This window comes from Cygnus olor, chromosome 5 (genome assembly GCF_009769625.2).
Source record: "Cygnus olor isolate bCygOlo1 chromosome 5, bCygOlo1.pri.v2, whole genome shotgun sequence".
Taxonomy (NCBI): domain Eukaryota; kingdom Metazoa; phylum Chordata; class Aves; order Anseriformes; family Anatidae; genus Cygnus; species Cygnus olor.
The window spans coordinates 31,848,082-31,875,802 of NC_049173.1; the positions used below are offsets into that span (position 1 = coordinate 31,848,082).

The following is a 27,721-nucleotide window of genomic DNA, read 5'->3' on the forward strand; positions in this document are numbered from 1 at the left end:
AAAACTTAAAAGAAAACGCGATTTTGAGAACAAAGCATTCTCTGATCTTACATGGTCTGCAGAAACAAAAGCAGCAAGGACAAATATGATGCTTAAGTAGGAACAGTCTGAAAGTACATGCACTGTTGTGTATAGGTGCACTTTGCCTTCAGTATACTTTACTGCAGGGTCTGCTGATGTGCAAGAGGGTGCCATGAGAGCTTCAGGGGACCAGGAACCAGTTGGAAGACAGATCAAGAAAAGAAGCACCTTTAAGAAACAGATTTTTTAGTTTGGGCCCTGTTGTCCTTAGAAGGTACTACTAAGGACTATAGTTCCTGGCTATCGATCTGAAAATGGAGTTAAGTACTCCCCTGCCCACAAGCCAGTGGCACTCCAGCTAATTTATACGTTACATGCTCAAAAGAGTGATCATTTATTAAATCTGAGGTTAAAAACAGTGCATATGGAATGCCCTTAACAGCTGTTCTCCATCCAGATGCAGTCAGAATTTTACCTCCAAACCAAAAGAAAACAAAGCAGATGCTCTGGGGTTAGATCATTTTGTCCCCAACAAGCTGAGATGGATGCCAACAAGCTGGAGCAAACTGGAGCAAACACAGAATAAAGCAAGTGAAGCTTGACATGGTAATATACACAAGAGGACTGGCTTACGGGTCATCCATGAAGTCGTAGATCTCCCTCATAGCCACACCTCCCACATTAACAAAAAAGACAAGTCGTAACAGGACCAAGTAGTGTTCTGGTGGCATCCAAAGGACAAACTTCAAGTAAAATGTGTTCAGCTCTGCCAATAAAAACTGAGAAAAAGGACATTTTAATTACATTCAGAAGACTTCACTGAATGAAGCCTGGAATCTCCCTGCACCCATGCATGACCCCCCCCTACCCCCACCCAATTATTCACTGACTCCACAATGCCCTATGGTATCACTAAACCCACCATCATCCTCTGCAATAATGACCAAGAACAGGCGGTGGGTTGTTTTGTTTTTTTTTTTTTTTTTTTTTTTTTTTTTTTAACATCCCCCCCAGTCGCTGAGTGTGTTGGAAGAGGTTAAAAAAACACATACACGTTTGTGCATAGCACAGGACACAAAAGAAACCTGGTCAAGCATCGCCCCTGGTGTCAAACAAGTTTATCGGGAGTTTGAAGTACCTTCAGAACTACTAATAAATCCTAAATGCAAAAAGCTTCTCCTTCCAACTTCTCCTTCGAAGTATTATTCCATCGAGGGAACCCAAAATGACAAGAGGCAGTAGCAATGAATCCTGGTGGGTGTTGTTACGTGCCTTTCCCCCCCCACACCTTTTTTTAAACAGTTGTGCAACCACCACTGCCAAAGCCAACTTAGGAGCACTGGTTACACATTTATAGCAAATGTTCTCAAGCGAGCTGTCCTAAGAAAGCGATTAAGTGAGCAAGTAGACACAAGTTTCTCACTTCAGAAGAAATGATATTAAAAGGCATTAAGTGTTGCTTAATACAGAAGTATATGCTAATACATGAAGCTGTTTATAAACTGGAAATCAGCTGCAGCTATGTTTTGCTACAAGAAACATTATTATACCAAAATATAGTATAAACTCAATGGAACCTCTCAGCTGCAGAACCTATTCCTGCACCTAAAAATGATTTCTTCAGAGTGCAAAAAAATTGGAGTATGCACACAGTAACCATTAAAGCAAACAAATTTTATTTATACAGGCACATTTATGTTAATTCTCCCATCAACTATGGGAACCTCAGCAAGTCTGTTATGCTATACGAACTGGGCAAATGTTTTATGTAGCAGAAATCAGGTGATTTGAAGTTCTTTTCAACTGGGTTTGCAAATTGCCTGATGCATCCCTGCTGGCACTGCTTTATGTTGCTTGCTTCGTTACAGACAGCATATTGCTCCTGCAGCACACTCAATCTGCAACGTGACGTTAATGTAAAACAAGACGGAGGTGGTGACTTATGAGCTGACTGTGTCCCACTCAGCAAGCTGGGATAGGGAACTTCAAAATCAGGCACCACTCAATTTCATATTCCACATATTTCAAGATGATTAAGTATGCTGTTCTAGCAACTGTTACAAAATACACAGACCAGTTATATCCTGTACCATAGCAGAAGCCAGTTAACGCCCATTGTCTTTGGCATCACTGTAAGTACCACAAAGGGTTTTTTGTTATTGTTTCTAAGTTAAATTTGACAGTTACTGAATTGAAATAAACCTGAGTTGCTCAAAACTGAGCTGAGTGACATCCCATGGATACCATAAAGGCCAAAGTCTCCTAACTGAGAAGAGGCAGGAGTGGGGAAGAAGCATTTAAAAATGCCACATTTTCCCTCCATGTCAACGCCATGTGCTACACCTATGACTGTGAGATGGGAGTTATGAATTCAAGATGATGCATTCCCACAACGTAGCCACTCAGATGGCTAAATCAAGGAGGCAGACTTCCAATGTATTGCAACTGCTGGAGAAACAAACATTTAATTTTGTCTAAATGGGGTGAGTTTACCTGTACTGGTCAAGCTGGATACCATTAGCACTGTTAAGTACTACATGTTCAGTGAAACATCCAAAAAATTAGGATAGCAGAATTATTTAAGTCTGTATAAAAACATTATCCAAGGCAAAACTGCAGGCGTCAGGAGCCATGCTGCCCAGAGCTAACATACGGCAGCCTGAGGCTTTGACCACAGTCCTCTCCAGCTGGAATGTGTTACGTATCTGCTTGAGGCACAGAGAAACAAGCCCCTTCCATCCAAGGCCAATGTTTTTGGTAGCAGCAGTTACTCACTGAATTGTGTGCAGATCACGGTTTAAATCATTCACACTGCCAATCAGTGATGTTCAGCGAGAAAAAAGTATTTATGTAATGAATCTGTAGACTGCACCAGAGACAAGGAAATCTTTTCTGCAGAATTCAGGAGCGATCTCTTCTGGCCTCAACTAAAGAAACATCACCACGCCAGTGCTTCAGCCTAAGTTACCTTCTGCATAGTCAAGCGTTACAAAACATCAAATCAGATGATAGAGAAAAGACAAGACAGAGATGTTTCCTTACTACAAAGATAATGCCACAAACTGCTAGCCATCTGCGTAAGCTGGATGCTGGCTTCCACTCAAATTTAACCCAGCTATAGGGGGTGAACTGGAAGACAATTCTCTTCATTTTGCCTCTGAAAGGAAAACAGAACACATTGTTATGATTGTAAGAAATGGCAGATAAGGGACATCTATCTACATTTCCATTTCAGACATCAATCCATGTATGTGAAATGCCTCCATTTACTGCATTAAAAATACTACTTAATGAGATTTAACATTTCAAGCTTTCTCTTAAAGAGAAGCCCGTTACTGGACTATCACTTTAACTTTTAGTAGATTATATCCACTGTAATAAGCAGTTCCTCAGTTCTGCTTTGCTAAGCAAGGAAACGCTACAGACAAGAATAGTTTCCTACCAGTAGAACACTACAAGGGATTTATTCAATTAAAAGTTTCAGCATCCCAATTACTACAAAGTTTTGATTACTGGGGAACACATTATTTGCAAACAGATCCTTGCTGTGAATGAAAGAGCCTGATCCTGGACTTGGGTTTCCTGAATCTCCAGTTACAATTTCATTATACAGCCTAACTTCCACAAGACACCCTCAGTTCCTAGACATCAGGCAATGCTCATGACAGACAGGTATGTTTTTTAACAATTCTGTGTGCAAGTTAAATAAAATTATCATATACAAGCTTCCAAGTTGTGTCAAGTTATCTAATAACTGAGTCATTTAAACACATGTGGATTCTTTAGATCACATTAACAGGATAATCCAATCAGCAAGGTCTTAAACAGGGTCCCCAACTTCGTGCAGTGCTACTGCTTGCAGAGTTAACTTTCTACGCCAACTTACTTGTATGTAGGAATGTTCCAAAGTCCTTGCCATTTGTATGTTTTCAAAGAAAGCCAAGAGAGAGTCTTCATCCCACAGTAAATTCCTAATCCATTACATAAGATAACATCCATTATCCACTGAAAGGAGAAAGAACAGTGATGCTGGTAAAGAAACCGTAAAGCTTGTGAAAAAAGGAAAATACTGTAAATACATTTATGTGCAGACACAGTCACAAGGACTGGACATTCCCAGAAGAGTGGTGTATGAACCATCAGGAGAGAGAATCTGAACTGCCCAAGTCTGCTACAGCCAACATCTGTATAATACTTGTGCTTTAACTCCTCATTTGCTGTATTCCTTCTGCTACAGAATAGACCTCTTCCTATTTACTATTCACCTCCACTCTGTTAAGCGATAACTTGAAACACAGCAAAATAAGTCTGAACGTGTTCCTAACATGCTGTCTAAACTTCAGACTGCCTCCTAAAGAAATTACTTATCTCCAGGATGTGAAATTAAACTCGTGATTTCTCCTCATGCTCTGCCTTACTCTCTCATTCTGGAGATAGAGCTCTTGAGCTGACAAAAAAAACTGGCTGCCCTCTTCATTTGAAGAAGGAGAGCGCAGTGTTCATTTCATTAGAAGTTTTCTGAAGGCAAAATGCCTTTGCTTGATGTCTTTATGCAAACTGCATTTATTTTCATAAACGGAACCACACAGCAAATCATCACAAGCTTGGGAAAGAACCTGGACTGTACAAGCTGAAATAACATAAGAACCAGAGCTATGTGCCCTGAACGTAGATAATTTTGATTGCTCCTGTAGCCAGTTTACATTTCACAGGAATATGAAAAAAACACAAAAGAAAAAGAAAATGAAGTATGACACTTTAAGCTACAGAGCTTACTTTTTCCGTAGAGAAACTAGATAATAGCAGTTAGCCCCTCTGGCTTTAAAAAACACACACAAGCAGTGTTTTTAGGACAAAAATGGTTATACACTATAAAGTATAAAAACCATAACGCTTTTCAGTAAGGCCAAACCTTTATCTTTCCAAGCAGCTTTTTATACACCATAGCAGGACTTCTAAACACAGCAATATTGACTGTTTTCAGAAAACAGTAAAGATAGGTCTACACTGAAGGAAGAGCTGGACATAAATTGCACTGAGCCTGTTTTCTTAACAGACAAGAAAAATCACCACGTGAAACTCTACACACAAAGTTCTGCCTCTCTCTTAATTTCAGACTCGATGGTTTGTACCATCAAATATTTCAAAATGTTCAGCTAAAGCCTTAGTCTTTCTCTGGTGTGGAATGAACCAAAACAAATATTTAACCACATGAAATAAAGTTACCATTCCACAGAGAAGTCTGCAAACCTGCAAAATTATACAAACTGTGACTAACATATAACAAGCTCAATATGGAGAAGTGCCAAAGCTCCTGAGCTGCAGTAGCCATACATACGTTTTTGGTCATGAACATCATGCAACGTAGTTTTCACCATTTCCTGCCCCCTCCCTTTAAAATATATACCTCAGTTTATACACAAATATAACGATTTATGCAGTACATACGTGATCCCACCAACATTCACTGAAGTTTGGAAGCTGGTGTTCCAGACTGTACTCCAGAAATTCAAACATCACACTGATGATCATACACATCCACCAGTCTCGAATCATCAGTGTCTGTAACAAGGGAGAAAAATCCTTCAAATATCCACAACAGTAGTTGTACAACATACTAAAGTCATTACAAAAACAAATATTTGCACACTGTACTGAGCAGTACCAGACATCACTTACACTGATGTCCTTCAGAAATCTAAAGGAAGAACTCCAGAAATACCGTAGAGACTGCTTAGATTTACAGTTTTGCCACGGTGTATGGACAAATTATGTTATTTTCTAATTTCAAAACTCATCACTTACGGAATATGAGGATTTAGACATGTCTTATCAAGCATTAGTCTGAAAAGATGATCTAAATGACTCCAGAGTATATGAGGCCCACAGTAATTTCTGATGAATGAGGCACATTCATTTCCAGTATTGCTGTTCTGGTGCTTTGAGAGGTAACTTAAGAATCTGTTACTCAAAACGGGGAACAGGAAAACAACAACAAACACACACCACATGCTCCTCGCTGTTTATGAAGACAACACACCCAACTTCCAGCTTTTTATAGAAAAATATGTTAACTAACAAATAAGAAATATAGCTGCCAGCTTCCTTCTGGCTTAGCAGCAGAGAAATGAACACCTCGTGGGGCATGCTGAGCTCTTCAGATCAGCCTGCAGGCTGACAAGTTGACATATCATCTCAAGCATTTCTGCAGAAACATTCTCCCAAGTCCTTTTAATCAAAACTAGGCTTCTTCCAGACCAAGACAGATAATAGCTTGAATGAGCAGACAGGCATCTTGAATTATGTCCCAGACAAGTTCTTCAGGAATGTGTTACTACTCCCTTATGTCTTTTAATCATGCTCTGCCTATTTAGGCATTTGTTCTCAGAATGACATTATTTGTACAAATACAGATAGTAATTGAAATGTTATTTTGATATTTAAGCTTTTAATGGAATTCTCTTGGAGAAGAAGATCCAAGTTTCTCCAAATTTACAGTTTTGTAATACTAACAGAACAAGCCATAGACACGTTGATCTGAAGTCAGTCTCCCCATGCATACCATACTCATCTTTTGATTATGGGGGGAAAAAAACAAACAAAAAAAAACCCACACAGAGCAATACATCTGCACTTCTGAAGATGAAAAACAGCACAGCACTTATAACTTATTTTTAAAGCAGACTGAGCTTTTTCAGCTTATTATTCCTGGTGGTCTGGTAGATTGGAGAAAAAAACCTTACAAAAACAGACAAAAAAAAGAGAAGGTCTGCAGGACAAAGTAAGGTTAGCAAGTAAGCTTGCACTTTTTTTTTTAAAGTAATATTTAGACCAAAGTGTTCAGTAAAAAATGGACTGAATGTGTTCTGCCAGACAAGCACAACCTGAATTTCTTCAACAGTTGGCTACTTTACAGTAAATGTCAACAAGAACTAAAACAGCACCTTCCCACTTATGATTGAAATTCCTGATTTGGAAGCCACTGGGAAAAGCCTGTCTTGGAATAATCCTAGCATATCACCATGCATCTATTTTGGATAACAATAAACTTTTGCTGCCTTTTCTGAATACTGTCTTCTTCCCCACACTCTACATTCAAAGGTCATTCAAAGATTTATCTTGCTACAGAAGTAAAGGATTTTACTTTTATTTATCTCACCTCAGAATGAATTATAGTGAAGGAAGGAGCTTGTCAATGTAATGTTACTTTGGAAAGAAATGAGATGACTGAACAAGGAAAAAAAGCCTTTCACGTTTTACAAACACAGTCTAGTTCACAGATGACTGCCTAATATAATTGATCATTAAGACTGGCATCACTAAAACAGAAGCAGTCAAGCTATGAAAGAAGAATAGTACTGCAAGAGAAATGTAACAGAAGGCTCATTCTTACTTTCAGGTACCAGCCAAAAAAGTGAGCAGGAACAAATCCATCCAGCTTGTCCTACAAACCAAGAAGAGAGTGTAGGTCACTTCGTACTATAAACAATTACTCAACTTTGAAGCTTACTTTTTTCCAGGAAAAGATGCAGCAATAAATTTCAGTTGTTCCACATTCTAGATGCGTTTTAAGAGATTCTTTGTTCTCAAGTACAGCGAACATACAAGAAACCTTTAAAGCAAAGTCAGGGAGCTTAAAGGGCAGAAACTGGGATCAGGACTACTGATAAAGTGGAGACTACCTTCTTAATGCAAAATGTCACGTTCTTTGCCTTACAAGGGGACAGGAGGATGCATTCAAATCAGACATAATAAAGAAAATGCTATTCTTCACCATACCCCAATCTTGTATCTAGGAAAGCTTCTTACATCTCACCATTCCTGACAACAAAAAAAACACGGGCAAAGAGTGGCTCTCCTCCACCTACTACCAGTGGAGCACTAGGAGAGGAAAGCTATTATTGCTCTCAGTTACTATGCTTCCTGATGCACTGAAGACTTACATGGTAGACCCAAAGAATTTAGTGCTCCGCAATTGTGGAGTTTAAAGCAATCACAATTCCACTGCCCTTGAATTTCAAGTCCTCTGGTAGCCAGCAAGAAACAATAACCTGACAGTTTGTGGTATACAGAAAGGTCCAACTTATGGGCTGCTTGCAACATGCAACTTTTGAACTTCGTGCCTCAAGGTGACTGGGATTAGAAGATTCTTTAGGCACGCTAATAAATCCAGACTCTTAGGGGAAACAGGTTTACATCAATAATCTGAGAAACAAGGATTGTTCAAGTTTACCCCCTTTCTTGGGCAGTGTAATTAGGATACAAAGAAGCACATCTCCATCTGCCAGGGAAGTGCAAGGAAGAGAAACAAAGAAGCTAGAATCCGTCATGACCTGCTTTCTGATTCAGCATTCAGAAACACTGATGACTGTGCTTTCAAGTTTTTAATTAAGCAACCGTTACAAAAAAAAAAAAGTCAGACTCACTAGCAAATAACTTTATTTGTTTCTTACCCAGATGTTGTGAAATGGATCTGTTTCATTGCCAGGATCATAAATAAGGCAGTTGCCACCGTAGTCTCTTTCTGGCAAAGGAACACCTAAATTTGGATCGATGTACTTCATAAACTGTCTCCCATCTTGTACAGTCTGCAAAAGGAACACAAAACCCAGGTTTTCCTCTTAGTAAGTGCTAATGGACAGAGAAATACAAAGATAACTTATATCAACAGCCTATCTTCAAACGGGTGTTTTTTAACGAGTTGCAAAACAATTCTTAAAACACATCTAGACCTCAGAGCATCACACAGCACATACACCTGAGTTTCCAGACCTCTAATGCCAAATACTGAAGACAGAAACAACTAAAAAATGAACTTGAGATTTCTTAAAGATGAAAAAAAAAAACAAAAAAAAAACCACAGATCTTTAACTCATTTTCCTAAGCTACTCCTCTATGCCTCCTCTCCCCTAAAAGCTTAGTACTTGAACTGACACACAATTCATCCTCCTTTTTTCTGACCCTTTTGCCCTTCCTCTCTTCCTGAGGGTAAACAAAAAGCAGTCAGCAAACAAGGAAAGGTTAATTTAATGTCTGCATCTCCTACACTAGCGGCCTCCTGGTTTCCTAGAATGGGAAAGACACAGCTGCAGGAAATGCAGCTCGAACAAAATACAGCACATACGAGCACCAGTAGATGGAACATGCAGATCAAGTGCTCTGTTAGCAGGATTTGTCTTGCACGTGCGCTCAGCTCACTTCAGCTACAGAAAGTTGAGATCTGCACCGAGTTTCATGGCTGAAAAGAATGAGCACTGCCTGTTGAATAAACAGCCATTTCCAATAACGTCCCACTAGCAGCACACGTAATAAACCCTGAAGCAAACTGCAAGGAGAAAAATTACCCAACTATTTGTTATAGAAGGTGACCAAGACCTAAACTAATTTACTGGTCACTCACACAAACATTTACTGAATGGGCATTTCCCAATGAAATCGATCACTGCTGTGGTCAATGTTTTACAGCAGAAACATCAATGACAGACAGATGAATAAGCTAGCAGATATTAAAAACTGAGGAACGACAAAATTAGTTAATAGCAATAATAAAGTTACAGAATGAAACCAATAAAGTCAGATTAACTATAAGACAAGTTTCAACTATGAGCGAACTTGTATTTACTTTTTAAGTAGTTTAGTCACTAACTGACTCAGCAGAATTTTAACCTTACTTAAACTTGTGCAAAAGTCATAATGTATTTTTAGTAAGGAGCTGGGCACCAGCTAGTGAGAGTCCTTAACAACTAAATGGCTGGTAACACAACATACTGCCAGAGGAAAGCAAAGCAGTTCCAGGCTTTCGTATGAGAATTCAGAACTACCACAGTGCTATCAAATAAAAATGAAACACATTATTCAGTTTGGTTGCAGCTAGTCATGAGTATCATTTACAAGGATGCCTGGAAAAAACAGAGGGTGACATGAAACAAACAGTAAGAACGTAAGAATAAATTGGAACTGAATAAATATTCCTCAGTGGTGAGGAATAACAACAAAAAAGGCAAGACAGACCTGTTCATGCTTGTGAAAGGGTCAGAACTCCACTCCCTCCAAGCAGGACAGGCAGCCTGAAAGAAACCCTAATGAGACATTAGGGCCCTGCGTAAGGGTTTACACTGAACCCCCAAGTTATGCCAACAGGACAGAAAAAACATCTTGTTCTTTACTGACCTACTGCGGACACATTCCAGCTGCCCACTGACACAACAAGACAGCCAAAAACCAAACCAAACTAAAAAACCCACACCAGACTTCTTCACTCTTAAAGAGAACTTGGCACTGACTTTTGAGAAGACTCCAGGAAGGTCGAAAAGAACAAGAAATGCTGGAGCCAAAGGAAATCTTTGATTAACCGGAAAGGGTTTGATCAATGTTAAGAACTTGTTTGCAAAGCAAATGTCCTACTCCAACGCAAAGAGAGCTGACAGGTTGTGACCCTTCTGAATTCTAGTCCCACTTCTTAAAGCTCTTTGGCCTCTAGAGGCAAAACATTGTATTTTTAAATATGTTCCTCATCATCTTCTTATCTAAAATGATCAGTTTAATGCTACTTGATGAGTACACAATGGTACTTCACAACCCTTTTAAGATGCAGAGCACCAAATGCTACTGGGATGTCAGCAGGAAGGTACTGGTTGAAAAAGATCCACTGGCAACTCCAAAACCTAACACCAAAAAGTAGCCAAGGTCTGACAGAGCAGAATGTTTAACTGCCATTGTCCAATATCTCTACATTTGCTTTGGCTTCATGTTATACTGTCGCCTGAGGAGATGACTACAACAACTGGATTGTGTAACTGAGGAGAGGGTAAGTCTCCTTCAAAGCCTAGAGCTCTTTTTTTTTTTTAAAAAAAAAAAAAAAAAGTATTCCAAGGTATTAAACAAGATGAATTCACTCCACAACCTGCAGGGTCTAAGAAACTAACAGCTGATACGCAACTTCAGCAGTGAAATCAAATCCAGCAAAGCAGAGACTAGATGTCAGAAGAACTAACTCCTGGTCATTTGATGTAACCAAGAACACTGACTTTTTTATTAACTCATTTAAGATCACTTCGCTCTGGTGTCTAACGTGGGCTGAGATTAACTGGAGATCAGGAGAGACAACAGGGTGAAATATTTTGAGAATATAATTTTTCTTCAACCTAGACGTCACATTAAATAAAACAATGAACACAAGAATGAAGTAGAGCATCTTCTGCAGTCAGTGAGGATCCCAAAAAAACAACACAAATGATTTTATACTCATGTTAGACATCTAGCTACTAAACAGCAGTTTAAGGTACTTACCTGGAACAGTATGAAGATGAGGAAGAGTTCATACACAACGCTGACACACAGCCAGAACCTCCAGTAAGCTACAGAAACAGACAAACAGGATGTCAGCAAAAGCTTCAAGAAGAATAGTTGTCAGTTATGCATCTGTTGCAACTTAACTAAACGTTTCAAGAAGAGATGCTCTCACCAAGATATTATAAAGCTCAGTATTCAAAGTATTTGCTGTCCTTCCTGAGGGTACAGCCAGAAAGGCTCGTTCAACTACTAGAAAGGCTGCTATGCAAATATGCCAGAATTACTCTGGCAATGACCAGGATCAACAAAAATGCTTCAACCTGATGAATTAAATATTTAAGAATTAGAAGGAATATTTGCGACTTACAATGCTTTCTAGCAGTCCTTGGAATGGAGCTGTACCCTTCCTGAACTGACCTTATTTCTTCCTCCACCGTCACATAACCTGATCTGCCCAGCTTTGGTTTTCCCAGCCCTACCACGGCTAAGTAGCTTGGCCAACTTCTACCTGTTTATTGCTAAAACGGACAAAACTAACACCAGCAGGGGGGACACCTCTACTTTTGTTTGTAAGCCCATCTTCTTCCCTGAAGACAAGGTTTTTTCCTTGAAGGGCAGGAAGCATTTCAAAAATACCAAAGACGTTTTCACTTTTACTATGAACTCAATACAAAAAAAAAAAGTATGAAAGGCTTAGCAGGTGCTAGATGCAAGACTGATAAAATCATCTGATGCTCTCCATAATAAGAAACATCAGGCAAAACTCATCTGTTTCAGAGCCTACCGTCATTTTTCACCCTCACGAGATGTGTGATTTCAGCTCTTCTCAGACTGAAGCAACACCTGAAGCTAAAGGGTACACAAATTAAAGTATTTGTGCACTTTCTGCTCCGTCATTGTCACCTCTGTTCTTCCGTAAGACTCAGTCCCCAAGCAATAGGCTCTCTGACTGTCTTGGATACCAGCTTTGTGGTCCATGGGCTGCATTCATGCCCCTAATTCATCCTACTCCAACCACAGACTGCTTTGGCCTCCATTCCGTACAGTCATTTCTGGGCTCTGGAATCTCATCCAGCTTTTTGTTAACTCCTACAAGGGAGGAAGCAGGTTAATGCAGAGCCAGCATGTGTGCAGACAGAGCACTCCAGCATTTTTTCCTAATCACATACAAAAATTTATCCGAGGTAGTTCAGCAAAACTTGACTCATTCTAAGTGGATATTTAAATCTCGCAGTAACATTATGTACTAATCACTTAGGAATGATTTTAATAGACTTTCCTTCAGGTGTTTCCTGTTTACACTTACAAAACCAAGCTCTCCTTCCATGGCTACATGGAGGTGATGGTTACAATTGGGCTGGGGCAAAGAGGAATCAAAACAGTCATCTGTAAGGTTGAGCAGAGACAGCAAGCAATTCCACCTCCATGTTCATGGTTTGCCATGAAATAAAAAAAAAAACACACAAGCATCTTCAGGCACAATTTGGGCATTTCTCTCTATTAACTCCAATGGAACTTAGATATGTTAATGCTTCATAGTCAGGACCACGACATAAATAATGCAAGAACTCAACATCAAGTATAGGCTTGCAAACTTGTTTATCAGCTCAGAACCTGAAATCATCTAGCTGTGGTGTTGCAGGACTTTTTATAGGCTTGTTTGCCCCGAAACAAAAATAAATGTCATGGTTGCCCTGTTGAATCATAAGTAGCAAAAAATGAAGAAAAAAACACATTTTAAAAAGAAGCCTCTTATCTGACAGCCTGCTAAAGACACAATCATTAAAATAGATTGAAATGTGAGAAGGCGTGACCTTTTTTCACCAAAACTGCTGAATTTAACTTAATAAAAATGGCTTACTTTACACTTCCAGAGGGGGAAAAAAAATAAAAGCAGGTGTGGCCTGGATAACAGAAAGTTTAGGGCTCTGCAACAGATACCACTGGAAATCCCGAAGTTTTAAGATTTTTACTTGAAATTCACAAACATAATTGTAATTGCTTAATTATGCAATAAGATGAAGCCTTTTCTTAGGTGTCAGTTAAAAAATAACAAACACAAACACAACTCTAACATATGCTGTGAGGTGTTTTACGACTTTTTTTTGTCCCTTGGTCACCTTAAGAGAAGGAAAAGCAGAGTTCAGCCTGCCTTCTCCTCAGAAAGGCAGCAATCAGTGCCTCCTGCCCAGCTGTCTTTGCCTAGACGTTGTGGAAATGGTTATTTAATACTTCTGTCCCTCCTTCAAGATTTGATTAACTTGAAAATCCATTGGCAAATTTCTCTTGGAAGGACTGACTGAGAGTGTGCACCCTCTTGTCTTTTCTAGAATGCTGCTTAGGAAAAACAAACAAAAACATCCACTGGTCAAAGATGTATTTGGGAGAGACAAACTTCTCCCTACACTGGCACCACTGTACTGCTGAAAAATACTTCAGGCTTTGCAAGCAAATCTTCAGGATACCTTGAGGGGGAAAAAAAAAACACACCACCATATTTCTATTTAAAATGTGTTTTGTGTTTGATAACATTTTCTACCCCTTCCTATGGCTGCAAGAGTAAACAGCGTGTTCACACCAGAAGTAAGAATTAACTTTTCATTTACATTTCTACAAAAATTATTTCCTTTATACATCACCTTCAGACTAGCAGCCTTGGCAATGCTGCTTTTTTCTGACCTACGGAGCCTTGTCTGACAGATTTTATGTTCCTCGCAGCCATAAATGTGGCAGACTAACTCTGAAATCAATGTACACACCGTTCAGATAGCAGAAAAATCTAAACCTGCAGCTGAGCTTTTCTTCTCCTACGTACATAAAGTTCTGGCAACAGGTGATCTGCAGCTGCTGAATACACTCAGCAATGCTCAATAAAGCAAAATAATTAATAAAAGATTAAGATCTCGTTGCAATTTGGTGTGCTTTCTCCCCAGCAGACATAAGCACCCAGGAGGTTTTGAAGACTACTTTCTATCTGTACAAGCACAGCAGAAACAAGATGTTTTCCAAGCTGTACAAAAACATTGTGTTCTCTCTCTTCCTGGACCAGCCTCAGCTATAAAGTTATTTTTGGCATACTCCTATTATTTGTTTTCCTTAAATGCACTGTCACCGTGAACCTCCCTCAAATTAGGATTATCTGCCTGATTAAACGGGCCTCAACTAATCATTTACATACCTGAGAGTTTAGTGATTACTATGCTCAAACACTAAACTGCTGTCATCCTTGGGAGACTTAAGAATATTTAACAAGAGTGCTGCCTGGCCGAGTGCACAACCAGCCACTTACCCCTAGTTATCATCACAGGTTTGAGTTTAACCTATGCAACCTGAAAGGCTGAGTTTAATAACAATAATAATAATAATAATAATGAAAGGTATGTGCCTGAACAAGGCACTTATCTTAGAGCTGTTAAGTGGGTGGCACTTCGTAAGCGCTAATCAGAAGTTGCACAGGACACAAACAGGGAGAAGTGTCTGCTCTGGGCAGCCACATGCCTGCTCGAATTACTTAGCACAAGGTTTTTCATAGCGAGCTCGGGTTCGGAAGCACCATCCCGTGACCTGAGAGCAGCGATGTGATGGAGCGACCGAGGGAGCAGCAGAGGGAACACAAACCTTCAGAGCAGTCCTAGCTCAGTCTACACAGTATTTCATTGCTAAATGTAAGGCTTCAAAAATATTAAGTGGCTAAGTTAAGATATGAAAATAAGAGTTAAAAGCTCGGCTTGTCCAACCCCCTAGATACAGGGTAATTTATTTCACCCAGTCAGTGAAACTATCGCTATCCCAACAGTCCAATGAATTTATGTACAGACAGTAGTGAGCATCCAGATTCCTGAATTGGTAAAGGAGCTGTCAGAAAAGGGCAGATCATGAACTATTCTCTAACAGAAGGATTTCTTCACTGCAGAATTACAAAGCAACCAGCCGCTGCACCTGGTTTTACCAGCAGCCTGTTCTGTCAGTGCTTTCTCACCTAGGACAGGTACAGAAGAGATCCAGTTTTTGCCTGCTCATTTTTCTAGCTACTTCAGCCTATGGGTTAGTTAGGAATATCATGGTTTACTATCCAAACTGCTTATGCCACCAGGAATGATGCATTACATCAAATAACTGTTGACAAGAGTTGGGAATATTAGATGTGTTCTTGAGGCAGTAATAATCATCTCAGAAAGTTACATTAAAATTACAATATGGGCACGTTGTCTTGACAAAGACGATAAAGCATCACTGGACCCTTGCAACACTACATCATTTGTATGCTCAAGGCTCCATAAGGGGAGTTGAGAATAAGAATCGAGAAAATCTTTTAGCTGCAAATACTGAGAAGTCGGCATACTGATGACCTATATCCATGACCCATATCCATATCATTTTCGCATGAAATGCAGTACACTCTCCGCATTAACGTGTTCACCCACCAATAAATGGACCTGCAGGCAGAGTTTAAGATTTCACCCCTGTGAAATATTGTTCCTTGGGGATAAGGGCATATTCTCTTTTGCTACATGGCTTGGAAGCTGTTTGCATTTTGTTGAGCATGCTAGAGGCACTACAAACCAAATGGAGGTTTTGAAGCTAATGGTTTATAGGAAAAAAAATGGAAAATTGGATAAAAAGTAGGGAAAGAGTGTTAAAAACATCAGTCTTCCCTAAATAACCATACATATTTCTTTGCGTAATAGCCCTGCATTTCTGAATTATGGTAAAACAATTGGTATGGGTCCATGTGGCAAATTATTACCTAGAGAAAATGGGTCAAAATCAGTAGAAAAATGGTAAAGCTGAATGGGCAATCAACTAAAACTGACATAGCCAGTAATGCTGAAAGGGGAAAAAAGTAAGTCTGGAAGGCTAAGTGTAGAAATGGCCAAGTCTGGAAATCTTAAACGCTCACATAGTGGCTAAGATCAATTTTGTTAATAACCTTAGTGGAAAGTAGATTAACAACACAAAACACACAAACAGCAGCAGCGGGGAAGGCAGGGACAGCAAGGAGAAAAATCAGATGACCTCAGAGGAGGTGACCTCAAAAAAAAGGAGTAATAGAAGAACTCAGAATACAGTTTCATACTTAGGAACCAGTAAGTTTTCATACACGATGTTAGCTCATCAGCAGAGTAACTGAAGGATTAGTGTCACCTGTCAGACTCTGAGCTGCCACTGTAATACAGCCATGAAAAAAGCACAAGTAACATGAAGTCTGCCATCAGGGTGCTCCCAAAGAGATATTGTGAAGCTTTAATGCTGTCACGAAAAACATGAGCACTACCAGGTCTGGATAGCCATTTTCCAAGAGCCCAAAACACACACAGAGGGCTACTAAAATGTTATGGGGTAAACAAGCTTATGTTGAGGGGGAGACTAAACGCAAAACTTGTTTGCTTTAGCAAAACCAATGGTGAGATAGCACGAATTGTGTATATATAAATCAGGTGGATAAACAGAGTAAGAAGAGCTATTTAAACAGAAAAGCAACACAGGCACAAAACCCAAACCAAAATATAAAACACCTCCGAGCTGATCATAAATAGGCACAGACATACTGAATAATAGGCCTCCAAAATCACCCAGCTACCATAACATCTAGCCACTTCTCATACACAGCTCAGAGAGTTGGTGTAACAGATCTGATGGGGCTGTATGTGATCATAGCGACCTGAATCTGACCCACAGGCTTTCTTCTGTCCTATAAATGGAAGCTGCGCACATCAGCAGCCTGTACTTCCAGTTCCTTTGAGATGAGATCTTTCTCTTGGAACAGCACCGCGAAGCTAAGGTCAGAGACTCAGCTGCCTGATGGACACTTCCCAGTACACCCTCCACAGCCCTCCGTAACTGGAGAGCTGACACGGCATCTCGGGGGGCTGCAGCACCAAGCCTCTGCTGCCTGCAAGATTGCTGTTCTCATTTAAACTGGCACCCAGGTGTCTGGCTGCGACCATGGAAGTATCTGCTGTCCTGGTGAACTGTTGTAGCCCTTGAAAACCACTCTTCAGAAGATCATCTCATCTAACAAGCTACAAGAAAGGTGAATTAATACCAAAAAAAAACCAAACCACATTACTAAACTCAGTATATAAAGTGACTGAATATATGACAAATTTGACTGTCAAAAGATAATCAGCGTCAGCCCCCTAAGTGCTGTCTACCACCTGTGTATGTTACCGTCTTGGAAACACCAGATCAGTCTACACTAGCAGTTTGCTGTACACATCTACGACCTTCGGACTTTCTCCGTCCCGTTTGTCCTACTTCATTCTAGGGAATAAAAATGACTTCTTTCACAGACAAAACCACTGGATGTTCTCAAACTGAAAGCCATGACAGGAAAGAAGCCAAATATCACTTAAAGGGAGTAATTTCTCTTACATAAGGTACCAGAATTAATTGCAACTTTAATTAAAAAGACCTCAAAAAACACGAACTTCTGATCAAAACCTTAAGTTTACAGAGATGTGCTGTGTGCATTGCTCTAGAACAATATCTGCTTTCATCAATGTTTTTAACCTGTCTGCTGTTTCTCATATAAAAGAGGATTCCTAAACTGGAAAGTTAATTTTTTTGGCATAAGAAATATTTCAAGAATATTATGTAAGCCTATATAAATTCCCTTAGCTCTTTCTCAGTGATTCACAACATCTAAACATAGGCAAAAAGATCAAAGATGTTAAAATTCTTCACTCGATATAGCAGTACAAAGAAGAGGTTTTATGTTATGGTCTCAAACACTCTCAGGACTTACAGTCTTACACTGAAGGCTCACTGTGCTGTTTGGAATACCTTGGTACTTGAGGAGGCTGGCTGGAAGCTGGGAGGCTATATAAGAACTGTGCAGCGTTAGTGTGCCTATATTATAAGTTAAATTATGACTTACCTCCTCTGCAAGTAACACAAGTACTTACATTCAGCATAAAATGCAATTTATCAGAAATATTTGCGTAATTTAAGTGACTTAAATTACCTGGATGAGGTCTTGAGAATGGTCCATCTTTAGCTTGTGTAACTCCAAAACATAGAAAAACCAAAATACTGGCAACAATGCCTCTGAAAGTAAAAAACAGAACAGACTATTTATATTGCTGCATCTTCCCAATGAAGTTGTAAATTGTATTCTTAGATATCAAAAATATCTGGTCTTTATTTCTTAACCTCTAAACATGTCAGCCATTAAATAGATCCCTTTTGGAGAATATGTTTCAGGGAAATAGTATAGAATGTTTCAGTTGGAAAGGACTTACAAAGATCATCAAGTCCGACTGCCTCTAGGCAACAGGTATAGGAAATAGGTATAAATTCCTACACTTTACTTGCGGTTTCACAAAAGACTGTCTCAAATCCCCAAGCCCACCCTCCTATCCTTCTTCCTTCCTCCCCACTAACTGCATGCTTCCATTCCTCAGGCAGTCCAGGAGTCTGCTGGATGAGTTTTCAGTGAGATCAACAACAAACCAAAAAAGAGCAATTTCTTGATCCACATGATGAGTCTTAGGCTTTAAATGATCATGACATGTACAGTCAGTCAAACACTTCCCTACGTCTCTGATTTTCATGCACACTACGTCAGCAAGACACTAACCGGAGAGATTTCTTCCTGTTAAATTTTGAGGAGCGTCATCTCCTCGCTCCAGTAAAATTCCAATGAAAGATCATGAGGAACCATTGAAAAGCCATTTCCTGGGTTGTCTCTACTCCAAAAACATTTTCTCCATCAACTGAAGACAAGAAGAAGCTTTTAAAATTAAACCAGCACTGTTGCTATTCCAAGAGCAGGAACCATAATATAGATCCTACATAACGTAATAGAGACGTTACTGTACCAGACCGTAAGACCAGGTATACCAAGGATCCACCACCTTATCCCAAACCCCTAAGCCGCAGTGCACAAGGTTTTCTCTCATCCTCAGCAACATAAGACCTACGGGAGGACTGCCATGGTCCTGCCATCCTTCTCCTTCCAGGAGGCAGCAGAATGAGAGGGATGAGACTGGTTCAGCTGAAAACTAACCTAGGAACAGAACAATTTAAGTTGGATCAACACACCACTCACACAAGGAAGGAACACAGCAGCCCCCATTTGAGGCTGAACTGTTAGCTTAAGCCATTGCCTATGCAAAGCTTTAAAGGCAGCCACATGGCTCCGAGAAGAGATTTGTATTTTTGCATTTTGTAGCACATAACAATACACGCTGCTTTGCTCACTATCATCATGCTCAGTCATGAACCAACACGTCCAAGATTTTTAGGCCTTGTAGGGTATTTTTCCCAAAGCTAGAGACGACCTGAATCTAAATCACCACAGGAACTTAGTTATGTTTCTTTCTAAAATCCAACCTCAGCCAAACAGCAGATGCAGCAGCAGCGCCAAAATAAGCTGTGGTTTCAATTTTTTTTTTTTTTTTTTTTTTACTTCAAGTTCACCATGGGAAGCTTTGAAGAAAATCACAAATCTGTGTAATAGCCATGCCAGCTCCATCACCTTTTTTTCCTCAGTGACCAAGTTCATATCAACATACTGCCTCCTTACGAAGCTTTCAAAGCCTAAGCAGCAGCTTGTCCTCCTGGCTCAGCACAGCTCCAAGTAAGAACTTCTCTAGGATTTGAGAAGGGTACAGTGCTTGCCTCAAACTACATCCATGAAGGTAGCCTAGAGGGACAAGGTTTATAAGTTTCCCTGAGCAGCAGATCAGGAAGGCAGTGCCTACAAGAATAATTTTACTGCTTAACCAAAAAAAAAGGGAAAACACAGCAACAGCTTCGTTAGTACAAACAGGCTATTGTTTCTGTTGTTTTAAAAGAGTCGATTCAGAAACACAAGACAATGAAGCCTATGAGTTGCTGTGTACCACTCTCTGTTCCAGGCATTTAAGCAGACAGCTCCTGCTCCCCGTCCTTTCTCTGGCTGTACCTATGTTAGCACTATGTTAGTGCAGTCCCCTCAGGGCTCTGACCAGACGAAGAAGTGGCAGACACAGGCCTAGCCTCTCTCTTACCTTGTTTCCTTGGTAGGTGTTCAGCAGCAGCTTGCAAACACACACACCCCCAGTCTCATTACCATGGCTGAGCAATGATCAATTATGCCAGAAGCCAGCATAGACAGGCATCTTAGAAGAGAGACTGATTTACAGCTTGAAATTCAATATAAAGCCCTGATGCCTGCAGGATTTTTTAAAACCTGAATGCATTTACATGTGTTTTTTTTTTTTCCCTAAAGATCCCTTGCTCAGCACTCAAAGCATTAGTGGATTTCTTCCACAGCCACGGTACACAAAGGAGGCCGCTGAGGATTTATTTAGCTGTCCTCAGAGCTGGAGTGCGATCCTGTCGGCTCCTGCTTAACGGGAGAGGAGAAGCTGCCAGCTGCCAGACGGGACGGACTATGTCAAGGCAACTCTGAATGCTGTAAGAACTCTGTGAATAAAAAGCCTTATCGATCAGACAGGTTTTGCAACGCAGTATCTCTTTGGCTAAGTAAAGTTTCAACTCTTTACAACAGAGACAATCTGATCATATATATTGCACGATCACATCAACATCTTTGTGGATGATCCTAATGAACTTTGACTAGATTTACGTATAAAACATTCCTATATAACTTATAGTACAAATAAAAAGATAAAATCCTCCTTTAATTGCTCTAACACATAGCAGGAAGGCAAATGGCACTCAAATACCAGCACACAAACAGATGCAAGTACGAATCCCAGCTCCAGATACCACACCCCATGTTCTCCTGGTGACTTACTACCTCTCACCCTGCCCTCACCTGCTGCTGCAAGTGCCTGGGTGAAGCACTGTTACAAGGGAGAAAATGGGAGCTTTGCATGACTTCCTGCTGCTTTACTCAGTCCAGGAAACAGCAACAGCAGACAACACAGCAATTTGTGTACTTTGCTTCAATTTCATGGTTTGCTCGCAGCCCCTAATGCAGTTCGCAAGCAGTCTGGCATCTCTTAGCATGAGCTTGAAAACAAAAGAGATTTAAGTGTCTGCAAGCACATATTTAGACTTTGCACCTCCGGACAAAAACACTGCTCCACTGTCATTGTGCAGCAGTTGGAAATAAAAAAGCATGACAGCCAGAGCCACTGCTCGTTGGTAATAAAATCGCTGCTGTTCATTAAGCAGGCAAGTGTTCCTACGAGACATTTGCCAAGTGACAGTCTCACACCAGGCCAAAATTTTTGATCAAAACACATAGCAGCTCTTTAAGGAGACTGAAAAAGTTCTCAGGGTAGGATGAAATATTTTAAGTTATGAAGGTAAAACGAACCTGTGAGAACTGGGGATGTGGATATACCTAAGTATGTTGTGACCACCTTGCTCCTGCCTCTCTTCGTTCAAGTATGCCCCTGGAGAGCCACACAAAACTGGTCAGGAACGATACAACACAAGCAAGTGCACAGAGGCTAAAAAGAAGGTTAAGAGCACTGGCTGGAACATGATTTGAGCTTGAACCCTCTGTGTTTAGCAGCGCTAGATTTGGGAAAGCACTTGCCTCAAAGACTTTAGAAAAGAGATTTAAGTAAGACCAGATAGGAGTTCACAGAAAACTGACACAATGCAACAGACACTCACTTCCATCCGTTAAATCAGGTCCCATGGCAACAGAAGCAAAGCTTTGGAAAGGCCCAATAAGACCGATGTTATTTCTGCGCTGAATTTTAGCTTCGGATAAAGTAATGCTTTGAGTTAATTGCAATCTCAGAATTCAGCACATAGCTGGCATGGCTATGGTAAGAGCATAAGGATGAAGCCTGAATGGAAACAGAGAGGTATACTTCAAAAACAATATTTGAAAGACCTTATGCGATTCTCAGATGCTGGTTTTCAAGTATTTTTACAGCTAGACGTTGCAGGCAGTACTCCACAAGCGGAGATGTGAAAGTGATCAAAGAACATCCCCTGCTCATTGCTTGGTCTGGCACTATTATGTTGATTTTTAACAACCGCAAACATTACTCCCTGCGCCGAATTTGAAGAAAGCAACATCTATTTCATGAAAGAAAGGTTAATCTGATGATTAATCTGCTTTGGTTTTGTTTTTGTTAAAGCAGTAAGGGCTCTAATCTCAATAATAAGATATTCCACTGAGTCACCTTCTATCTGTCTTATCCCCTAACGATGTGTCATCACTTCTCTTTCAGCTTTTCCACTTCTTTATTCTGAACTACCGTTCCAGAGGATGTCCTACCTCCATCCATTCGCTGAACTCGCACATTGTTGTAACGGGGAGTAAAGTGGCATTTGTTCACATCAGAGCCTTGCAGAAATTTTCCCAGACCCAGACAGGCCACTCTGTTCCAACTTGTTCCATTTCAACCCCACGCATAAGAATACAAACCCTCAGCTCCGCACACATGCGAGTGTGAATTACATTAACTACAACTATTGTGTAACTGATAGAATAACAACTGTCTCAGGAAATACCCCGATTCCTGCATCTCCATGACAACAAATGCCATATCCATATTCACCGTAGAAAATGGAAAAAAAAGTAGGAAGAAATCCTTTCATAGCAAAGGGGTGAAAAGAAGTGTTATATTTAAGAAGCCAGACAGGCAGGAAATGATGATTTTCATGCTTATAACAAGGATGCTTTGCAATTTGTAAGCACCACTTTAATTCTTAAAATATAGTCAGATTTTAAAAGACCACTTTACTTACCCTTTTTTGTTCCCTACTGTATTTCTTTTTTTAAAGATGAGAAATTCAGCTACACATAATCAGTTTAAATTGTGGTTTAATCTCATCCTTAATTTCCAAGAGTCTCCCTTTGGGCTAGAAGTTCTCATGTTCATTTTCAATAACAAATAAGCACCTATTAAAATCTGAAGTATTTTTTTTAATAAAATTATACTTAAGTGAGAGAAATTTAGTCACAGTTCACATGTTCAGAAAGTTAGGTTATTTTAAGAAAAAAGCAAAATCCTTGCCAAAGAAACACAGCAAATACTTTGAGGCTTTAGAAGAGTTTTGTGATTTGTTTCAAATCATACACACAGGGCAGCCACCAGGTACGACAGTGAGCAACACCGAACTGATTAGCAATTAAATTCAATGACCGGCACCAACAGAACTTAGACAGTTATGTTTGCTCTTGTCACTTGCTAAGGGTTTGGGCATTTGGGCCATGCAAACAAGTTAATACAAAAGAGCATTTGAGGTATCTTATCCATAAGATTAAAGCATGGAAGGCAACTTGTTCACACAGCTACCCTCTAGTAATACGTGCCACATAGAAACACTTTCTCAGACATTTACCTCTTTGTATTGTAAGCTGTATCTTGTGGTGTTTCTTCAAGCAAGGTTACGTATCCCAGCGCACACGTGAGGATGAACAAGACTGTCAGGGTGTGAGCTCTCCTAAAATTGAGAAGAGAAAAAGCTGACATCAGAAAGCAGAAAACCCCAAGTTGCTGCCTTTGAGTGTGCCCTCAGTAAGGCTCATGTGTCGACAGCAGTCAATTCTACTAAAGGATTTTTTTTGTATTGTACTGCACAGGAAAAGGAATTTAGCATTTGCACGGAATTTAGTCACCAGGCTGTCATGCACTAGCACGCAAGAGAAGCCTATCACCAGAACAGGTCTTGCTCATTTTCCCTCGGCGTATCAAGTTAAGGAAGGTTTGGACTAACGTGTGCTACGTGAACAACGGCAGCTTGAACAAAAATGGCACCAACTGTGCTAATACTGAGATTACTGGAAAAACAAAAAAAAGACTTCTCTCCTGCTTAGTCAGGTACACACTTGGTGCTACTGTACCACTGTCAGTAAAACAGCAATAAAAACAGCAGCTAATCAAACAGACTCAAGACAAAACCAAAGGATGCTCAAGCCAGACACAAGTAACTCCCATTAAAAAAAAATTATAAAACATCATCTCTGGATGAGAACAGCTGCAACTGTAAAAGTTCCGATGCTCCCTCTGGCTGCCTTATTTCTACTGATGCTCACAGTTTCATTTCATCTTAGCAGCAAACAGGAGGAGCAGAGGTTCGTGCCCGCAGAACCCCACGCAGCCATCTCTCCGCGAGGAGTTTCTGCTGGAACAACTGCATCAGCAAAGGTGCCTGGCAAAGCTGGGTGGCTCTTCTGCACTGCTAAAAGGTGCAGCCTGGCTGGTGTAACCTACTGGCAAAGGCAGATCACGCTCATGCGCTGTTCACTTCCCCTTCCGTAAGATTCCATCCTCCTACACAAATTTTATTAAGGAATTCATATGTGAAAGAAAGAAGAGCTAAGTAAGCACAGGCAGACCCAGCAGCTGAGAGAACTGCGTGGAGCTGGTTGACATGTAAACCCACATACCTACTGAGTATAATACACATAATATTCTTACGTAGTGCATGGTGCTTTTTTTTAAGTCAAAAATTCATTTCCTAATGAAAAGCCATTCGTTATTTTCAGTGGCAAACTTATCTGACCTCCGCTTGGAAGCAGAAGCATGGGAAGTCAAGCCATTTAAGACCAAATCATAAAGACACAAGTTGTACAGTCCTCTAAAACGTCTTCTAGTACAAACCATTAAAACAATACCAGCATAAAACATCAAGCTTAGAGAACAGAGAAACAGTAAATGAGAAGTACTGTATCTGACATGTATATATACACACCTTCGGATGTTACATTTTCTTTTTGTAGTATTACATTTCCATTTTATATTAAAAAACACCAAAGTTAAACATATGTTTACGTTGTACAGGGCACGAGAAAATGGAGATCATCACAGATTTCCAAGAACTCTACTGATTCACCTTTAAACACCAAACCCAGTAACCTACCTAAAAGTGCTCTAAAAGTTAAGGCAAGCATTATTTTGAACCACAATCTGAAGTTCAGCCTAGTCCAAAACACGGCCACTTCTCACAACATCCTTTTAATCCCACCGGAAAACACATGCAATACCTCATAAGCAGATGAAATCCTCTTCTGCCACTGTTACAAAGGTGTTCAGTATTTAATGCTATCCCTCCTTGCAGTCCAGAGGACACAAATTAACCAGTTCCAGAAAAAACGAGAAGGATGTAGGAGTATTTTCAAAATTAGCAAGGCATCAAGATGTCAAAATAAACATGCAAAGGCTCCGCAGCAGCACAACCGATGCATTTTCCCGGCAAGTTGTCTTGCAGGATGCCACCTAACAGGTGATTCAGACACCACAGGTTAATATTCATTTACCAGCCATGTGACTCGGGGCCTATTTTGTAACCTCCACGAGTTTAAAAAACCAGACACAGCCCTCTCAAAGGCTACAGGACAGCGCGGGGCTGAAGGAAACACCCCAATTCATTCACATCAGAGCACGGTCTCAGTCGCTGCACGTACTCATGCATGTAATTGATACAAAAACAACCTATATTTTGATCACAACAGAGTTGTTTTAATTGCAAGGCTGTGCATTATATTTTGTGCCTGGTTTTATTCCTTATTTTTGAAACGAGTATCTAAGAGGATACAAGAATCTATAAATGCTGTCTTCCATCATCTCACCACGTCCCAGTCTGAATACGAATATGAAGTCGGTTACTTTTCCAATGTGCTGTGTCACAAAAATTGAAAAAAAAATCAGCTGTGAGCATGTCCTCATTTAGATAAATGCACCTAGAAACTCGTCAAGTAGAAGAAGGAAGATCTAGTTTCATTCAGCCCTGCGGGGAGTCTGTAGCAAAGCAAACGGTCAGTGTCTGAGAGCTCCGTGTCCCTCTGCCTTTGGTTTATTTTGGTCTATCACCAACTTGAAATTCAACAAGCCCCCATGTTTAACATGGAATGAGAAGCTCTATCCCTCGTATTATCTCATCTCCCCTTTTAGCTGTGCCTTCACTTCCAGCTGAAGCGAGATAGTCTCATAGCAGGTCTTAGAGATGGATAAGCACGTAAACATATTTTCAGTCTAGTAGGAAATCCAATGACCGGGATGAAAGGCTTTCTGGCTTGGTTTGTCTTCTGGAAAGAGCAAGTTGACAGCTCCAAGCAAAAAATCACCAGTAGTGACAAAGCAACAGCATCTGCTAGAGGTAGCAGGGCATCTTGCAAACCTACCTGCCTGATCAAACAAGTTCAGGTATGTATTTATGCTTGCTTCCTTAACTTCCCACAGTCTGGAAGTTAAAAAGAAAGAAAGAAAGAAATCCAGTCACATGGAACAAGACGAAGTGTTAAGCATCTACAGCAGCCAGTAAAAGGGAGAGCACGCAGGAGTGCTTGTGAAGAATCAGTCAAGATGACTTAACCAGCATAAAGAGAGATTAAGTCTCCACGTACGCTCCGAAATAATGCTTCAAGAGGAAGGCAGCCCAGCTAATAACATCCAGAGCAAGGTAAGCATTACGGGAATTATGCAGAAAGGCTTATGTTCTCCTGGTTAGCCTAGAGCCTCTGGAGAAGGAAAAGAGCTAAGCTAAGCAGACCGCAAGTCTTCCCCTTAGCATTATACAAGAGTTTGGGCTCTACGTAAGAAGCAGGGGTACAGACTACTTTCAGTGCCAGGTTTTATGCCAAAAATCTCAGAAAACAGTATCTAAGAAGACAGACACACAAAAACATACAAGGTCAGGATGGTCAAAGAAAATTCACAATAAATCCTAAACTACCAAAAAGTCAGAGCTTATTTTTCTGCACTAGCATTTTTCTGCCTTTCTGTACCTTACATCTAGCTCTTTCCCCATTTAAGGGAACATTTAAGTGAAATATTTCCAGTTTTATTTTAATTAAAATACTTGCCATTGTAATTTAGCTAAATGCCAATCGAGAGCAATTAAGTCAGTCCAACAGACAGCATCAGTAACTACATCACTCCTCCACTGAATCTTATAAAGTAGGAGCTTTGCCAGCAAATAAATTCAACCCGAACTTCTTTTTTCATAGTAATTTGTTTTCTGTCACATTTAGACACTAGTTTTTTCAACAAAACGACTATCAGAGCTTTTATTTTCCCAAATAAAGTATATGACAAACATGAGGTAAGACAAAACCGTACGAATCTCTTCCTTTTAGCAGGTTGAGACAGATCAGCTCCCAGGACTGAAAGGAGGCAGTAATACCCCAGCATCACCTCCTTCAAACTCCAGCACAAACTAAAAGGGGCTTAAGTGTACGCGACCACACCCTTATCACCCATTTCTCTCCATTAGTGTTCTTGTTTGTCAAAAGTGATGTAATAACTGCCTTAAAACCAACTGCTGAGAACATGCCAAGGATCGATGTGTTAATCTTTTTGTCAGCTCTCTGTTGGAACAAAATTCCAAAGAACAGGCTGCGTGGTTTGTCCCCGATGTAAAAAGTTACCTTCATAGTTACTGCTGGCAAAGAATGCCAACAAAAACTATTCCCAACTCAGGCTGCCATCAACTTTTTCACAATTTTTTTTTTCCTTAATTCCAACTAACGGTGAAGTCTTAA

At 40.2% G+C, this 27,721-nt stretch overlaps 1 protein-coding gene across 3 annotated transcripts in view; it reads right to left on the reverse strand.

The window, feature by feature from the left end:
- The window catches only part of PTDSS2 (phosphatidylserine synthase 2), a 40,585-nt gene that overhangs the window by 7,552 nt on the left and 5,312 nt on the right, over positions 1-27,721 (reverse strand). For 2 of the 3 annotated variants that reach the window (XM_040558153.1, XM_040558154.1), the window contains exons 2-10: positions 23,581-23,682; positions 18,281-18,363; positions 11,311-11,378; positions 8,475-8,609; positions 7,415-7,465; positions 5,470-5,583; positions 3,908-4,026; positions 3,064-3,178; positions 655-800 (exon numbers count right to left, since the gene is read on the reverse strand). In XM_040558153.1, coding sequence (XP_040414087.1) covers positions 655-800; positions 3,064-3,178; positions 3,908-4,026; positions 5,470-5,583; positions 7,415-7,465; positions 8,475-8,609; positions 11,311-11,378; positions 18,281-18,363; positions 23,581-23,682 — 933 coding nt within the window. Of the gene's footprint in view, positions 1-654; positions 801-3,063; positions 3,179-3,907; positions 4,027-5,469; positions 5,584-7,414; positions 7,466-8,474; positions 8,610-11,310; positions 11,379-12,275; positions 12,403-18,280; positions 18,364-23,580; positions 23,683-27,721 lie in introns of those variants that run through there. The other variant, XM_040558155.1, reaches the window with a different exon arrangement.